General features: G+C 40.6%; 1 protein-coding gene across 1 annotated transcript; it reads right to left on the bottom strand.

Moving 5' to 3' along the window:
- On the bottom strand, positions 1-16,382 carry LOC118776498 (UV excision repair protein RAD23 homolog B-like). Its single transcript, XM_036526858.1, has 8 exons — positions 16,305-16,382; positions 15,291-15,352; positions 11,491-11,543; positions 9,834-9,965; positions 3,893-4,021; positions 764-891; positions 426-572; positions 1-114 (listed from the first exon to the last, which is right to left on the bottom strand). Exons 1-8 carry the CDS (start codon positions 16,380-16,382, stop codon positions 1-3), a joined length of 843 nt encoding a protein of 280 aa, XP_036382751.1.
- Between the last annotated feature and the right edge of the window lie 2,013 nt (positions 16,383-18,395).

Below are 18,395 nucleotides of genomic sequence, written 5' to 3'. Positions count from 1 at the left end.
TCAATCATCATCAAAATTCTGTTGTAAAAGGAAGTTGGCTGCCAAGTTCTCGTTCTTCTCACAAGCAAAGTACGCTTGTATAACAAGTCCTTCCAGGAATCCTAGTGCTTTTAGCTGAAACAAGAGACAGGGGTTACATTCTGCTCCACAGTTTTGTTGCCATTTCACTCTGAGATAGAAGACACTTTCAGATGACTAAATATGAAAATTGTAATGCCATTTCTCCATTGCTACTATAATTTCATTAACTACATTGACTTTCCATTTCACATGTGGCTCAAGAGAGAGAGAGAATTAACGAAAATAAAATTTCATATACAATAAAAAGCAGCAGCGTGCTTCATAGAAACCAATCGACACACACCAAAACGTCATCCTGATATTGTTTCTCTGGTCTTTGTTAACTAATGGCCTGGAGTGCCTACCCTCTCGATGGCTTCCTTCTCCTGGGGAGTGACCTGAATATAGTTCATGTGTCCACCTCCAGCCTCTGTTACTCCCTCCCCTCCACTCTGGCCTCCCACCTCCTGAGATGGCTCATTAAGCATCTGCTCTTGGTGGCTGCTGATTTGCTGGGGTGTAACAAAGCAAAATAAAACAAATAACTGACTTGAAAATCAGTTGGAATCTGTACACCTGCCAATACAAGCTAATGTGTCAAACTGAATTATGTGCAAAATGTATGAAATTTGTACAGGCTGATATGTGTAGCACTCAGTTGATATCAAAGTTGACACTGAAAGGGATCAGTGGTTCTTACTACCTGCAGCAACTGTGGGTTCTCCCTCACAATTTGCTGTAGTAAGGCCGGTAGCAAAGAGGGGTTCTGCTGGATGATTTGTTTCATCTGCTGGAACTGGGGCTGGTTTCTCAGGAATTCCAGTGGGTTGGCTGCAGCACAAACAGGAAGAACCAAAGTCAAAACCAAACCCTTTTCTCTCGCTCTACTGTCTGCTTTGCACCATTCAGAACCTTGTATTCTTACTTTGATTCATGTACAAGTCCACTTCATTTATTTGCTGTAAAACATTTTACCCACTCAATCTAGTTTTATTTATCTGTAGGTTTGAGAAGGACTTCAAAAAGATATGAGAAATTCTCCATCCTAGTTTCCAAATTACGACCCAATGAGGATTACACCTGTTATCCATTACTAACCATGATAGAACCACAATATTCACATTTGGTGACTAAGGTCATTGTTAATATCAACCAAAACAACCAAACATTAAGAAACAAATTTTCATCAAAATTCAGGTCACTGAACTGCTAAGTCAGCTACTTAATCACTATCTAACTCACTATCTGCCAGTGAGTTCCAGAACACTGATCCCTAACAGCGCCAAGCTAATACGGCTGCTAAAATTCTAAATGTTAAAAGTCAACTTTGTGAATATGAAAACATAATAAACATTATATCTAACTTTTAGCAGAGTGATTTGGTAAACGCATGTAACAACACCTACAAAAGGCATATGCCACTTATTACAACCACAAAATGACAGCATTAAACAGTTGACAAAACCATGCCCCTTGTGATCAATTAAACACAAAGTCAAATAAGGTTATTAATTGTAACATAAAACATTTATTGTCAGTGCTTTCAGTTAAACTGGACAAGAATATGGTTGCAATGGTGCCATCTGACATTGAAAATGTTCTGCCCCATTGTAATGACCTCTTGCAAAAGTGAAACATTTACACTTGGATGATTCTGGCTGTGACAAACATTGACAAATAAAATAGAGGAAAACAACTTTTACAAGGTATCTCTACATCGAGAAAGAAAATGGAGAACTGGGATGGTAGGTTGTTAAATCTGCTGAAGTGCCATTCCACATATAAACAATCAAGTACCAGTCTGAGTCCAACAAGTTTCATAAGGGTAGGCAGTGTACAGTCATTTGTACAATAAATATAACCTCTTGTTATTTGCATAAATGTATGAAAAATGAACAATAAATATGACCTCTGGTCATTTGTATAGATTTATAAAAATGAACAATACAGTATTTCAACAATACATCCCCATTAGGTAAAAAGATAATCCACAAATATCAAAGCAGTAGCATCTCAAGAACAACAGAATATGGACTGTAAATACTGGGGTTTAGTAAAGAGAGAATCAAGAAAGGTATTGTAAAATCTCAAAAGCCAAAATCTCAAGGGAACTGAACATCTATTGGAGACATGTGTGCCACATGTTGCACTCCTCACTGTTCCTTTCCTATGAAGTCTCTTGCAGTGTAGTGGCCTGGTCAGATTAGGGATGGCTGGCATGCTGCATAAAACAGACATAGACACAAAGTTCAAATATTGTCACAAAACATTATCAGCAAAAAAATAGCATTGTTACTATAAAGATTTTTACAATGCTAAAATTGCCATCAATAACCATTACCAATTACTTACTAATCAGCAGCACCATCATTATCATCATAAATATACAAGACTCACCGGTTAGTACTTGTAGACCATCATGGTGTGGTACCGCTCAAAGTAGGTAGTGGGACACAGGGCAGGCTTGTCAGGACAGATCTTGCAGAAGAGGGACGTTTGATTCCTACCAGTGCTGTCATCATCAGTCATCCTCAGTCATCCTCTTCCTGGATGAGCAGACTTTACAGTTTGTCTTTGACTTTCACCTCAAGGAGGTGTTGTCCCACCAGACATGTGCGCAGTGCAGCCATGTCCCACACTGACATTGGTGATGCGTCCATGGTCCTCCCTCTCTGCAGCACCAGTGCCACCAGCGTATGATGGAACTCTGCAGCTTGTAGTGGGTGCCCACTCTCATGGCACAGGATGAAAGTGTTCATCAGTGCTACCTCTTTCACTTGGTGATAAAAGCAATGATGCCATTTCATACTGTGATGGATACAGTCGTAGTACAAGCACAGTTGATTGGCCCTGTCCTATGTAATGACTTCAGTTTTCCACACAGTGGGGCTTAGTATCTGTTCATAGTACCTCAGCCAGCAGGACCCTTACAACACACTCTCTAAGTCATCACGAAGCTGTCATGCTTGGTGGTGAGAACTGTCACTATCTGTATCTGTCTGTATCTCCATGCCCTATCCCCTCACTCCTGTCAAACTGATAAGACCCCCCACTGTGTACATGTTCCAGAGATAAGTGTAATTTGACTCGTCCCAGAGATAAGTGTAATCTATGAGCACGAAAGTTTTCAGACCTGGGACACCTGACAGTAACACTGCCAGAAAAAACTGCCAATAGGACACCATCAACTCACTGATTGTAACCTTATAGTGTCTTTAATCACCTCTCTCTACTTGCAGATCATTTTCACTAAAATGAAGGCACAAGCTTATCAATTTTGCAACAATTCCAGGACATCACACAGGAAAGAATTCACCTTCTCTGTCTCTCTTCCTCTGCATCCTCACTCACAACCACATCCTCATTCACTCCACAACACCCTTCAACTTTTCATCAAAACCATAAAATTCCTCCTCACTATCCCAATTAAAAACAATTCACCACTGTCAATATTACTGCTCACCATTTTCTCTCTCTCATCAAAAGATGCTAGCAGCGTCATAATATTGTAAATCATTTGCATACATATAAATTATACAAGGTACAGCCATACAAATCATGTTTTTTATTTCTTGACGTAGTAACAGCATTTTTTTGACAGAAATGAAGCTTTCACCATACACATGTTTTTGTCAACTTCTGTTGCCCTTGGCACTGAATGGGTTAATTTCGAGAAAAAAAAAAAGAGCAAATTTTATTGTTACTTATTCAAAAAATGAGCCCCGGCCAAATTTATGTTGTGTATGTAATCAAATATATAAAATGTAAATCACACATCTTGCTTTTAAGTGAAGCTGGGAAATAGAGGTGTATACCTTTGAGTGTAACTCACCCCCTGTGGCAGGTGAAGATTGTGTTGGAGCAACACTATAGGGTGAGGACGACGACCCGGTAGTTCGGGCCGCAACTCCGCCTGCGGGGGTCAACAGTGACTCAGCCACTGCGTGAGTCTCACTCTCAGCTGGAATACCCAAAGAGACAGAGTGGCATACCATCAGAGGAGGTGGAGACATTCAATGCCAGACTTAATGAATGTTACAGCCTTAATCGAAATAAAAAATCTGATAAAAGATCAAAAGTTACACCTTATGAAAACAAAAACAGTTAATATAACAGCAACTACTTTAAGACTAGTGGAAGGACCACTGTATAATGCCTGCGCATTTTTCAATCCTCAATCTTTTGAAATTTTTTTGCCACAGAATGGGCAATAAATGTTTCCATCTTCAACAAACATTGAATATCATGCAACCCAGTCTAACACTGCTGTTTAAGATGCCTATCAAAACTACTGCTTTTGAAGAGGCTTAGCCATGTCATGTATATTATTCAACATAAATTTCTCTACTCGGATTGGCCCAGATGCAATCCATTGCATGGTCAGCTCTGAAACTAAGGTTGCCTTGCAGATGAAAAGCCTTTTTGCCTCCAAAAAGCCTTTTATTGCTATGTAAAAACATGTTTTGTGTACAAACTTTCAATCTGAATCAAACTGAATCTGATTACTAGTGTCTGTGATGCACCTTTTTAATGAATCATGTATGACATAGTATATGACCTAATTTTAGTGGGCATATTTTCAGTGGAAATGCCTTAAATCATTGTGATCCCTCTGTTTAAAAGATGCAACTGCCGTACAATGCACAGGACCACATAAACAGCAAGCAGGAGAGAACCTGTACAAAACAATTTGTTTTATTCAATTATTAAAAATCTAATCATATTTGGATAGGGTTACATGGTGAATGCTTGGTTGAGTAGCGTGTCCCTACTCACTCCATGATACACTTCTGAGTTTGAGCAAGCAGCAGGAGAACAGATGAAGAACTGGTTATTGTCACAACATAACTAAACAGACTGTAAATACAAACCTCAAAGCAACTAATTAAGCTATGCCATCTTCTTCAAAGTACTGGAGTGTATTTTAGGGCTCAGTTCTGACATCCTGAGTCCAACTGCCATCTCTGAAGATGGATCCACAGAATCAAACGTACAGATTATCCAGCATCACCACAGGGAGAATCCAAACCACCAACACAGAGATCAACAGATCTGCAAACTGGAATTGAAAACTGAACATCTTAAGAGAAATTTACTTGACCTCCTATACTTCAGTATGAGGGATGATCTCATTTTAAATTAGTGGTTATTTTGAAAGAAAATAACAGGTCAACAGCATCCAACAGAAATTCTGGAGCAAGAAATTGTATCCTATTATGAAAGCACACAGAGTTAACAAAAAGTGTTGACAGAATGAATAAGACAGCTCTACAGGGATCCCTGAATCACAACACAGGTTCCACCAGATTTTCCTCTCCAAATGGCATAAATATTTCTGTCCCTTTTAGGAAACAATGAAGGTGGATCTTTCCCTTTGCCCCTTTAAAGCACCTAGCCACAACACATTTGCACTAACATTAAACTAGTTAACATTGCATTCTCTCAGTTTGTGGATAAACCCACACATGCTGCAACCATATGCTGGATCTGGCCCTCACTTATGGCACTGAAATTAGCAATGTAGTAACCATGCCACACAATCCCGTACTGTCCAACCATTACTTGGTGACTTTCAACCTTCCTTTTGCTTGTTACATTAACTCAGAGTCCATATTTTCCCTCAGGCGCACCATCTCTTCTGCTACTACCAAAGCCTTTATCGATGAGCTCCCTGCATCATACAGTCTGAACAACGAAGAATATTTAAATTTATGCTTGAACCCTAGCTCGGCTAGAATAAATCAACTCACCGAAAATATTGAGTCCACACTGCGTAATACCCTAGATGCCGTTGTACCCCTTAAAAAGAGGAAAGTCCCAGACAAAAAACTAGCACCCTGGTATAATGACCAGACCCGTGCTAGTAAACAAACTGCTCGGAAACTTAAAAGGAAATGGCGCTCCACCAAATTACAGGTCTTTCTCCTGGCCTGGAAAGAAAGTCTTCTAAGCTACAAGCATGTGCTCACAGCTGCCAGATCGGTGTATTTTTCTGCCCTAATAGAGAAAAACAAGGACAATCCCAGGTATTTGTTCAGCTCCATCTCCAGACTAGTTAAGAGCCCTGCATCAGCCAACCCCTGCATTCCAGCAATTCATAGTAACGATGACTACTTTAATTTTTTTGACAGCAAAATCATAAAGATACATGACAAAATTTTTTTAAAATCTCCTCTAATTCTGCCTCCAGCCTGGTCTGTCCAAACTCAGATAATGTAGAGATGTCCAATAGGCTAGCCACATGCCTAGACTCTTTCACATCCATTGAATTTAGTGACTTCTCCTCCTTAATTAATTTGTCTAAAAATGCTACCTGCCTACTAGACCCCATTCCAACGAGATTCTTAAAACAACTGTTACCTGAAATCAGCACTCCGCTATTAAATCTTATAAATGCCTCCCTTACGTTCGGACATGTACCTCAGTCCTTCAAGCTAGCAGTCATCAAGCCCATTTTGAAGAAGCCCGCCCTAGACCTGAATGACCTGTCGAACTACAGGCCCATCTCAAATCTCCCATTCCTTTCGAAAATCTTAGAAAAAGTTGTAACAAAGCAACTTTGCTCCTTCTTACAGTCCAATAATATTCTGGAAGTCTTTCAGTGTGGACATCACAGCACGGAAACTGTTCTCCTAAAAGTAATCAATGACCTACTTCTCTCCTCTGACAATGGCTGTATCTCCCTACTTGTGCTCCTAGACCTAAGTGCAGCCTTCGATACTATTGGTCATCTTATTCTATTAGACCAACCTGAGAACCTTATTGGCATAAGTGGACAGGCTCTATCATTGTTCAGGTCTTATCTTTCAGAGAGACATCACTTCATCTTCATCAACAATAAGTCCTCCAAACTCTCCAGAGTAAGACATGGAATACCACAAGGATCCGTGCTTGGACCTTTGCTCTTTTCGTTATACATGGTCCCTCCTGGAAATATCATTCGTAAACATGGTATTAATTTCCACTGCTATGCAGATGATACCCAGTTATACATATCGGCTAAACCTGGTGTTTCCCTGGAAATATCAATCATGGAAGCCTGCCTCAAAGACATAAAGACATGGATGGCCCATAATTTCCTCCTCCTAAATTTGGACAAAACAGAAATATTGGTTATCGGCCCAAAGTCTATCAGGAGCAAACTCACCAATATTACATTAAATCTTGATGGTGTCTCACTGTCCTCAAGTGCAACCATCAAAGACCTTGGTGTCACGATTGATCCTGAGATACGCGAAAACTCGAAAGAAAATGGCGCTCTACCAAATTACAGGTTTTTCTCCTGGTGTGGAAGGAAAGTCTCCTAACCTACAAGCATGCCCTCACAGCTACCAGATCCAAATATTTCTCGACTCTTATTGAGAGAAATAAGGACAATCCTAGGTACCTGTTTAGCACTATCGCCAGATTAACCAAGAGTTCTGCATCAGTTAACCCTACCATACCAGCCATTTATAGTAGTAATGACTTCATGAACTTCTTTGATAGTGAAATCATAAAGATAAGAGACACAATACAAAAATTCTCATCGACTTCTGCCTCCTGCCTGGCCAGTCCCATCCCAGATTATGTAGGTATGTCTATTAGGCCCGCCTCACGCTTTGACTCTTTTATACCCATTGAATTTAGCGACTTTTCTTCTTTTATCAATTCATCTAATAACTCTACCAGCCAACTTGACCCCATACCACCTGGCTTCCTAAAACAGCTACTGCCTGCAATCGGCACACTGCTATTAAATCTTATCAATGCCTCCCTTACGTCTGGACACATACCTCAGCCCTTCAAAGTAGCAGTTATCAAGCCTATTCTGAAAAAGCCTAATCTTGATCCCAATGACCTGTCAAACTATAGGCCCATCTCGAACCTTCCATTCCTCTCAAAAATTCTGGAAAAAGCAGTATCAAAGCAACTCTGTGCAATTTTACACTCTAACAACATTTTGGAAGTTTTTCAGTCCGGGTTGACCTCACCACAGTACGGAAACTCTCCTGAAAGTGCTCAACAACCTTCTACTCTCTTGTGACAATGGCTGTATCTCTCTTCTTGTGCTACTAGACCTAGGTGCAGCCTTTGATACCATCAATCATCGTATCCTCCTCGACTGCCTCGAAAACCTGGTTGGCATAAGCGGACAGGCTCTATCCTAGTTTAGGTCTTATCTATCAGAACGATATCAGTATGTCTCCATTAACAAGGAATCTTCCGCTCGTTCCAGACTAAGATATGGTATACCTCAAGGATCTGTGCTTGGGCCTCTGCTCTTCTCGTTATACATGTTGCCTCTTGGCGATATCATCTGTAAACATGACATTAATTTCCACTGTTACGCGGATGACACTCAGTTATACATATCAGTCAAACCCGATGTCCCTCTGAATATCTCAAACATGGACGCCTGCCTAACAGATGTAAAGAATTGGATGGCCCGAAACTTTCTCCTCCTTAACCCGGACAAAACCGAAATATTGGTCATAGGCCAAAATTCAATCAGGAGCAAATTCACTCATTTTACACTGGACCTTGATGGTGTCTCCCTTGCCCCGAGTGCAGCCATCAAAGACCTTGGTGTTGTTATTGATCCTGAGCTCTCTTTTGAAACTCACATAACTAACACCTCTCGGACAGCCTTCTTCCATTTGAGAAATATAGCCAAAATCAGGAAAATCGTATCAATTAACGACGCTGAAAAATTAATCCACGCCTTTGTAACATCCAGATTAGACTACTGTAATGCCCTCTTGTGCAAACGGATGTGCAAACGTCTCATTAAAACACCTACTCAAATCTTAACTAAAACTAAACGCTTTGAACACATTACCCCAGTTCTGGCTTCTCTCCATTGGCTATCTATTAAATACTCTTACTCACATTTAAGGCTTTAAATGGGCTTGCCCCTCCCTATCTTAAGGACCTTCTTTACCCATATCCTACGCAGAGAGCCCTTCGTTCCCAAAATGCCGGGCTTCTCATCATTCCAAGAGTGGGCAAAACTACTATAGGCGGTAGAGCCTTTTCCTATCAAGCCCCTCTCCTGTGGAACAGCTTACCCACTGAGATCCCTTGCCTCCCGTCCCCTAGGTAGGCTGCCATAATGTTAACCTGCCGGGGTTTTTCCTTGTTGCACACCTTTTTCTCTGCCCCTCCTCTCCTGCCTCTCTGTTCTACATCCCTGCCATTCTTACCATCCACTAATCACTGTTTTCTGTTTGCTTCCTATCCCTGCTCCGGGCTCCTGTCCAGAGCTGTAGCCTAAGCGTCTCATTCCGTTTTCCAGTCCTGCTACCTCGCTGCCCTGCCCATCAAAGCCAACTGCATTCCAAGAACCGGACATCCTAGGAGACATTCTTATAATCACTGTGCTGTCAACTACTTTTGTCTGTCAATCGTAAATGTCTTAGAGTTAGAGACAAGTTATGCAATGTACTTTATCTGCCCAGTGCCAGCCAGAAGCAGATGGGCTCCCCCTCTGAGCCGGGTTCTGCTCAAGGTCTCTTCCTTTTAATTGGGGAGTTTTTCCTTGCCACTGTTGCCTTAGGCTTGCTCTCAGGGGGTCTCAGGCCTGGGAACAATGTAAAGCTGCTTTTTACAACTTGTGTTGTAAAAAGCGCTATACAAATAAATTATTACTAATTATTACTATACTACTATACAAAGCAATTATTATAGGTTTCTAAAGAACCTATTTATGCTAAAGAACAGCAAAATGTTAATTATGAATTTGGCTATTGAAGTATGGTCCTGCACAGGGGCAAGGTGGGAGAAGCCTCTACTCACCATCAACAGGTATTCCACAGCTCTGTCTGGGTTGTTGAAGCTGGCCCTCAGTGCTGCAACCACTTGTTCTCTTTCATAGCCCATTAACATGATCTCTGTCACCATGTTCTCGTATGACTGGCCTGTCACTGAAGAACAGGGGAATCAGACAGGTCTCAACCACATTGCTCCCTGAACTGAACCTCAGTCAAGAGAGCAGACATGAGTAGTTGTGCACAAGGACAAACTATTATAAAAACTCTGAAATAAGGACAACAATATTTCAATTTTATAACAACAAATTGTAGTAAAAAAAAAACATATTGCCATTTAAAGCTAAAGTAAATTAAACTGATCGTATAATCAAATACGTACACTATATGGACATATGGACAAAAGTATTCAGATGCCTGACCATTACACCAACAGGGACTGTAATGACATTGTATTCAAATACATATACTTTAATATGGAGTTGCTCCCCCTTTTGCAGCTATAACAGCTTCCACTCTTCTTGGAAGGCTTTCCACAAGATTTTGGAGTGTTTCTGTGGGAATTTGTGCCCATTCATTCTGTAGAGCATTTATGAGGTCAGGCACTGATTTTGGACGAGAAGGCCTGGCTCGCAATCTCTGTTCCAGGTCATCCCAAAGGTGCTCGATGGGGTTGAAGTCAGGGCTCTGTGCGGGCCAGTCAAGTTCTTCCACACCGAACTCATCAAACCATGTCTTTATAGTCCTTTCTTTGTGCACTGGGGCACAGTCATGTTGGAATAGAAAAGGGCCTTCCCCAAACTGATGCCACAAAGTTGGAAGCATAGCATTGTCCAAAATGTCTTGGTATGCTGAAGCATTAAGATTGCCCTTCACTGGAGATAAGGGCCTAGCCCAAACTCTGAAAAACAGCCCCATACCATTATCCCTCCTCCACCAAACTTCACAGTTTGCACAATGCAGTCAGGCAGGTAACGTTCTCCCGGCATCCGCCAAAACCACTCGCCCATCTGACTGCCAAACAGAGAAGCGTGATTCGTCACTCCACAGAACACGTTTCCACTGCTCCACAGTCCAGTGTTGGTGTGCTTTACACCACTCCATCTGATGCTTGGCATTGGACTTGGTGATGTGAGGCGTGTGTGCAGCTGCTCGGCCATGGAAACCCATTCCATGAAGCTCCTGCCGCACAGTTTTTGAGCTTACATTAGTGCTAGTGGAAGGTCGGAACTCTTCAGCTATGGAATCAGCAGAGCGTTGGCGAGTTTTAGGCACCATATGCCTTAGCAGTCGTTGACCCCGCTCTGTGATTTTACGTGGTCTTCCGCTTTGTGGGTTGCTGTTGTTCCTAAATGTTTCCACTTTCTAATAATATCACTTACAGTTGACCGTGGAATATCCAGCAGGGATGAAATTTCACGAACGGTCTTATTGCAAAGGTGGCATCCTATCACAGTACCACGCTTGAAGTCACTGAGCTCTTCAGAACGACCCATTTTGTATCACAAATGTTTGCAAATGGAGACTGCATGGCTAGGTGCTTGATTTTATACACCTGTGGCAACGGGTCTGATTGAAACACCTGAATTCAATAATTACCAGATGTGGCCAAATACTTTTGTCCATATAGTGTACTTCCTGGCTATCAACACTTAAATTCTATTACATTCTAAACATTTACCAAGTGAAGATGTAGCCTCTTCGAAAATGTTTGTATTTGAGAGGTCTGATGAACTGAAAAATAGGTCAAAACAAAAAAACAGTTTATTAGCTCATCATTAAACCATTACTGTCAATTGTTCAGGCATATCTGAAAGCACTAAAGGAGACTGACAAACTCTTCTCACCACTCTCTCAAATTATCTCTCACCGTTTCAAGAAAACCTGACAATAAAATATTATCTCCTTCTGTTCTCCTTGAACCATGATTTATAATGATCATATGATTTGCTCAATCTTCTTACACGTTCTTCTGTGTTAAACTGGTTGAAAGATAATGGAACCTGGCTCCTCGGGACAGATCAATTTCATGATTTCAGGAATTTCTGCTAACCATGGTCCATACATTTGCATAACAGCACTGGTCTTGTGAAAGGAGTATGATTACGTTCATCAGCCTCTTTGTTCATGAACTGTAAATAGACCATCATGGTGAGTCCTGTGAAGTATAAAAAGACTAACTCTAACATTTCTTTGCATGTGCCCTGCCTTGCGGTGTCCAATGTACTTGTACATCATGACCATCATTCACTCTCTTCAACAAACCATACTTCAGAAGCTGTCTGAACAGACCTGAACTGAAATTGACCTCTCAAAAGTAGCAATTCTTACCATCTACAAAAAAACTGTGGCATTCATAAGACCTTATCAACCCCATGTGTGAAACTGTAACTTCTTAACCTATTAAGTGTGTAACTGATAGTCTTGCTGCCAACTGAACTGTCATCCGAGTAGCCAATTCATCTCTGATAGTGCCTCTGCACTGTGTATCATTCTTGATGTGCAGACACTTCAAAGACACCCTGCTCTGATGACCCACTCAAAGTTCTCATCCTTTTCATCAAGTGAACAAAAATCCTTGTCAACTTCACATTTTTGTCTGTAGATCTTACCATTTCAAATCCATTTAATTAAAAAGCACCATGTCGGTTGCTTTGCGTTTGTAGCTTTTAGGTTCAATTGTGGTCTCTTCAAGGCGGATCTTTCCCTTTGTCCCTTTAAAGCAACAAGCCACAACACATTTGCACCAGCATTAAACTAGTTAACATTTTTGCTTTTCAATTAAATTCTCCTGAACTGACATCAACAAAGAATTTAGAACATTTACAGAATTTCAAACAGGACATAAAATGTTACTGTATAAAAACAATTATTAGGGTATTCCCCTACTTCCAGAATGTCCCAGTTTTTGAAAAGTTGTGTGTCACATGTCAGGCTACTTTTAAGCTAGCCAGTAAAGAACAGGAGATTTCAATCATCTATCATCTATCAGCCAACTTTCTGATAAGTTAGATTGACCTACACACCATTCCCTTTTGCTAGTTATGCTATTTTGTAATAAACAATTAGCTGGGACTATCGCAGTAAGTGCATGGATATTATCTAGCTAGTTGACAATTTTAAATTTTTCATCATGACCACAAAAATCTGAAGACTGCTAACTGATAAGTATTCACACCCTTTCTTTAAACAAACTAAATTAGGAGAAGCGTTTCATTTTCTTGACAGCTCAAACTAAATATGGTAAAACAATGTATACCTGTTCGTTTCAAATCCACCTGTGTCCCTATATCCCTATTATATGCCCGCACAATAAGTATCACTGATTTTGGGAGGTCTCACAACTGAAACAGCAGATTAGATCAGTCCTGCTGTCATGAAGGCCAAGGAACTGCCCGTGAACCTTCACAATGAAGTCGTTAGGAGGAAAAAAGATGGATTAAAAGATTATAAAAAGATCAGCAAAGCTTTGAACCTTCCTAGAAGCAATGCGAAATCCATTATAACAAAGTGGGAAAAATATAGCACAACCCAGATGCTACCAAGATCAGGCCGTCCTTCCAAATTGAGCACCCAGGCAAGAAGGGCAATTGTCAACGCTGAAGGATTTACAGAGCTCACTGGCTGAAATGGGAGAACTTGTGCAGACAACAACAATATCATCAGCTCTTCACAAATCCAGCCTCTATGGGAGAGTGGCCAGAAGAAAGCGACTTCTGAGAAAGGCCAACATAAAGGCATGTCTGGAGTTTTCCAGAAGCCATGTGACAAAACCTGAGAGCTTTTGGAAGAAGATTTTGTGGTTGATGAGACTAAAGTTGAGCTCTTTGGTCTAAAGGCAAAGCGCTATGTTTGGCACAAACCTAATACAGCCCAACACCCAGATAACATCCCTTCCATCAAGCATAGTGATAGTAGTATCATTCTCTAGGGTTGCTTTTGAGCAGGAGGAACTGGAAAACTTGTTGCTATCAAGAGTAACATGGATAGAGCCAAATACAAGCAAGTTCTTGAGGAGAACCTGTTCCAGTCAGCCAGAGATCTGACTTGAGGGTGAAGATTTATGTTCCAACAAGACAATGACCCTAAGCACAGGGCAAAAACTACAAAGGAATGGCTTGAAAAAAATTAAGGTTTGTGTTCTGGAATGGCCGAGTCAAAGCCCAAACTTAAAGCCAATTGAAAATCTGTGGCATGACCTGAAAACTGCAATCCACCAAAACTTACAATGATGAATCTGATGTTGCAACACAGCAAAAAGAGAAATAATCACTGGGGGGTGAATACTTTCTGAAGGCACTGTACAACATCGACAGAAGCCTTCCTTTACTCACAACCTATTCACCCTGTTTCGGGTAGAGGCCCTGGTCCTGTTCTACCAGGACCACTGCAATTCCCTCCTTACTGGTTTCCCTCCCATTACAATCAAACCCATAGATCTCATCTAGAAAGCTGCCGATCAGATGATCCACAATGCGGCTGGAGAGCAGGGGAGAGGCTCATTTTGTCCTTGCTGTTGGTTTATGTAGGCTGGTTTCTTCGTCTTTGTGATTGTTTGATTTTAAAATAAATAGCTTTTTTAAAAAAAAAAAAAAAAAAAAAACCTTTGTTCTTTTCTGCTCATTTATGGAAGAATGTCAGCCAGCTTCTCTACAGTCCCGAATCATTCCCATGTCTCACTTCTGCTAAGTTCTCCCCACCTGCATCTGTTTCAAAATGGTGACATTAGCCCACCAAGCACGGAGGGGAGCATCCCCTGGTTGATGCTAATGCTAAGTAAGGAAGTGTGGTGCCATTGGCCAAAGAAGCAGCGGTGAATACTGTACACATTCAACAGACAGTTTTTTTTTCTACCTTTTCACACTGATTCAGGATTCTTAAATTAAGCCTAATGATTGCCTCACCAGGACATCTTGAGTAAGAAGCAATGAAGGGTGGCCTGAGCAAACCATTGAAAACACATTTTACACAGAGGTACCAACGGCAACAGGAGGAGATGTAGATATGAGAATCTATCAGTGGCCACATCTTACCAACTTGACTATTTTAACAACTGTAATAGCACTTATTTTTACAATTACTGTGAAAAATATATTTTAGGATTTGCTAAAAATGTAAATGTTTTAGGTGACATACTGATTTCAAACCAATGGATTATACATGTGCTCTTCAGGACTGCAGACACTTTCTGTGATGAATAAGAAAACATTTATTTTTCCCTACTGATTACAGAAGTTATCTTCTTTGAAGAAGATGTTGCCTTATAATCAAGATTAACTTTTTAATAAATCCCCATAGAAGCCAGAAAATATCATAGAGTAGTTAAGAGTCAAGGATTAAACATGCTGTGATGTGAAGAAATTCAAATTATATAGTTATAGTTATTACAGTTAATGTTTTAGACATGACTAGGCCTCAACTGTGACATCAATAGGAACAAAGAAAAAGGTGAAGAGATCAGTCCAAGACACAATGCAGTACCTGACAGGAGAAGCAGGAGGGGGTGCTGTTGTGGGGAGCTTCTCTTCGGAGCCTTTGTCTTCCTGACCGGCATTATTGAGAGGGCTGTCAGAGACAGTTGGTATTGTAGGAGCAGTAGTGGCTGAATGGGCTGTAGTACTGGGCGAGGTTGAGGTGGTCGTTGTGCTTGCAGGAGAAGGCTGGAAAGCTGATGGTGTTGCTTTAGGCTGCACAGTAGAGATGTTGAGTTAATTATGAAGATGCAATGAATAAATACTGACCTTAACAATGATAAGCATGTTCAAGAGAATTTACCTGGATCCGGCAGCAAGGTTCTTTGACCACATGCTATTTCTATCTCAAAACTCTGACTTTTTAAAAATTCTTTTCAATAATGTGCGTTCTCCAAAAAAAAAATCACACTGAAACATTCAAACCACTGAAGGGCAGCAAGGTTTTTTTTGATGAACCAAATAATTATTGTTCAACTTTGTAAGGGCCATCTACCAAGTCTAAGTTTAAATTATTTTCAAACTTGTATTACAATGAGCTTGAATGATGTAAGAGCTAAAAATGCCTACTTTTCCATCTAAATGACATGCTTGTAAATTTGCAATGAGACCAGTCAAAACCATGATTTTGCAAATTTCTAAACATACTGCCTAGATCCAAAACTGTTAAAAATGAATGACCTTAATAAAAGTAAACATGGTCCCTCAAATAAACAATTACAGTATTTTTGTGGTGTGTAACACAATACAGTTACTTCACTGTACATCAAACTGATTCTGTGATACTAATTATTTTTGTTGCCTGTTGGCTGAGAGTTTAACAATGGCAAGAAATAACTTGATACGAGTTACTATATTTAAACATGTCCATGTACATAACCAGAATTTCAAATCAATCAACCTCCAAAATATCTGTACAATATCACTTCATCAATCAGAGCAAGATAACATGCATAGCTTTACATAGGCAAACTGTGGGAACTCATCTGCCCAGCAGGGGACACTTCTAAGTGACAGGACAGACCCCTGTATCCTGCGTGGAACAGTCGTGGATCATTTTCTTCCACGACTGTCGGTTCCTGGTCACAGTTTCGTCTGGCATTGAACCTGGGCACTGGGGATTAAACCATATTTGCAAATACACTATGTTAACAGTAGTAGGACTCCCTATTGCCTCTCTTACCTATATTTGCCATGATGCAGATGCACTCCCTGACGCAGTTGCACTCACTGACACTGACATTTCTCACCTCTTTTTCGCACTTACTTTGTTGCCACAATCACAAGATAAGTAGCTGTGGTCGTGAAGCACTCCGTGGTATACACTGCTAAGCTCCGCTATTGCTATCCTGTCTTCCTCTGGTGAACCTTTTTTTGTCATAAAAGTTAAAATGACTAGATTTTTTGCGTTTGTTTAATACAAAACTCTGGTGCTTCTTTGTTATTGCATGATTTCCAGCGCTGTTTTTCCTTCATATTTAACTGAAATTTTGGCTGGACACAAAACACAGGTGGCGGAAAACGGGTCTCCTTGGGTGGGCCTTACCCATTCAGAAAAGTTTTCTCTTTTCGACCAGTCTGAGTTATACGTTGTAAATTGTTTTTTCTTTGACACCGGTGGCTTGTCCGATTTTGTTTTGTCGTCCTCCTCGTCCGTCTCTCCCCCCATTTCACAAAACCGACAAAATAAATAGAAAGTTAAAAAATAATAATAATAACAACGTTACCTCTAGCTAGCAACTGAAGTCGAGGTGGGTCCTGGATGTGGACACGATTATTTTGAAACTATGAAATTCTAAATTGGAAGTACATTTTCGTAAAAACCCAGGACAATGCGTGGGACAATGCGTGTCCCGGGAAAGATTATTAATTTTCCGGGACAGTCGCTCAAAAAAAGGACAATGGTGGCAACCCTAATTATGACAGGTCTCAACCACAGGATCAGATCAATCAGATTCTTGTTATGTACTGCAATTTAGGTGCCATTTCTCCAAGCAATTCCAGAAGGAATCTCCGACGAGTCTATTTGGTCTCCAAACTACATTTTGTCATGAAAACACACGCGAGAAGTGACACGGGGTGTTAGAGCCATTTTTATGTTTTAATGGAAAATGTATATTTGGATTTTGTGTTCAGAATTAATACTTTTACAGAATTGAGTTAATGTAGGAATATAAGAATTGTTGTATGCATATTTAGAGATATAGGAATTTATTTAGTCGTGTAGAGTTTTACTTGGTGACACTAGTTACTGTGGTGCAATTTGATTGGCTGCTGGTTTGATGTAAAACCGTCAGGAAGCATAAAGATTCTAGAACAGAAGCCAGCGAGCCATAGGAGCATCACAGTCTTTTGACCGGCACATTTCGTCACGTTACATAGGGATAATTATTTAGAAGTTAGAGATTCATGTTTTGTTTTGTATGATTCTAAGTTTCAGTAAAGAAAGACATCAAACTCAAGCTTTGAATTCAAGACTTTTTATTTCTGTTATGTGTCGCGTCCGAAAGTACTTTGAGGTTCAAGGCTAGTGAGTCACCAGCGCTCACATTCAAGTCAAAAGACTAGCCCAAGCTACGAGGGTTGCCGAGGCGGAGCAAGCTACCGTGGCAAGCAGGGGAGGACACCAAGCTGGATGTCGCTAGCTCAGTAAGAAAACAGAACCAACTGAAACCAGCACGGAGGTTCGAGAGGAATTGAAGCATTTAAAGAAATACCTCGACTGCACCGCTGGCTGAAGCAAGCTTCCCCTGGGTCAGGTCTGATATTCTCTCCTCTTTCCGTTAGCCCGCAATGCTAATTTAGCCCGCTAGCTACCCTGCTAAACGGTAAATGCAAATGCCCAAAGGATTTCCAGCACAGAAAGTCATTGATGTTTATGCCAAACGATCTTACACAACCAGTAATTTATTGGAAGAGTTTAGAAGCTGTGAGGAATTTCTAGAATTGTCACAGTTAATGTGTGAAGATTCATGACTGAAACAAGATGGCTGAAACACACGCGGATGCATGTAGTGACCAGAATAGGGCTCAAAAGCCCACGGAAAGGGCGAAAATAAGGAGATTAAAAAACGAGAGAAGGGGAAAGTTGGCACAGCTAACAAAGCAACGAAAT

This window comes from Megalops cyprinoides, chromosome 4, assembly GCF_013368585.1.
Source record: "Megalops cyprinoides isolate fMegCyp1 chromosome 4, fMegCyp1.pri, whole genome shotgun sequence".
Classification (NCBI taxonomy): domain Eukaryota; kingdom Metazoa; phylum Chordata; class Actinopteri; order Elopiformes; family Megalopidae; genus Megalops; species Megalops cyprinoides.
The sequence above is the reverse complement of the archived record's forward strand: the minus strand, read 5'-3'. Positions and strand labels throughout refer to the sequence as shown.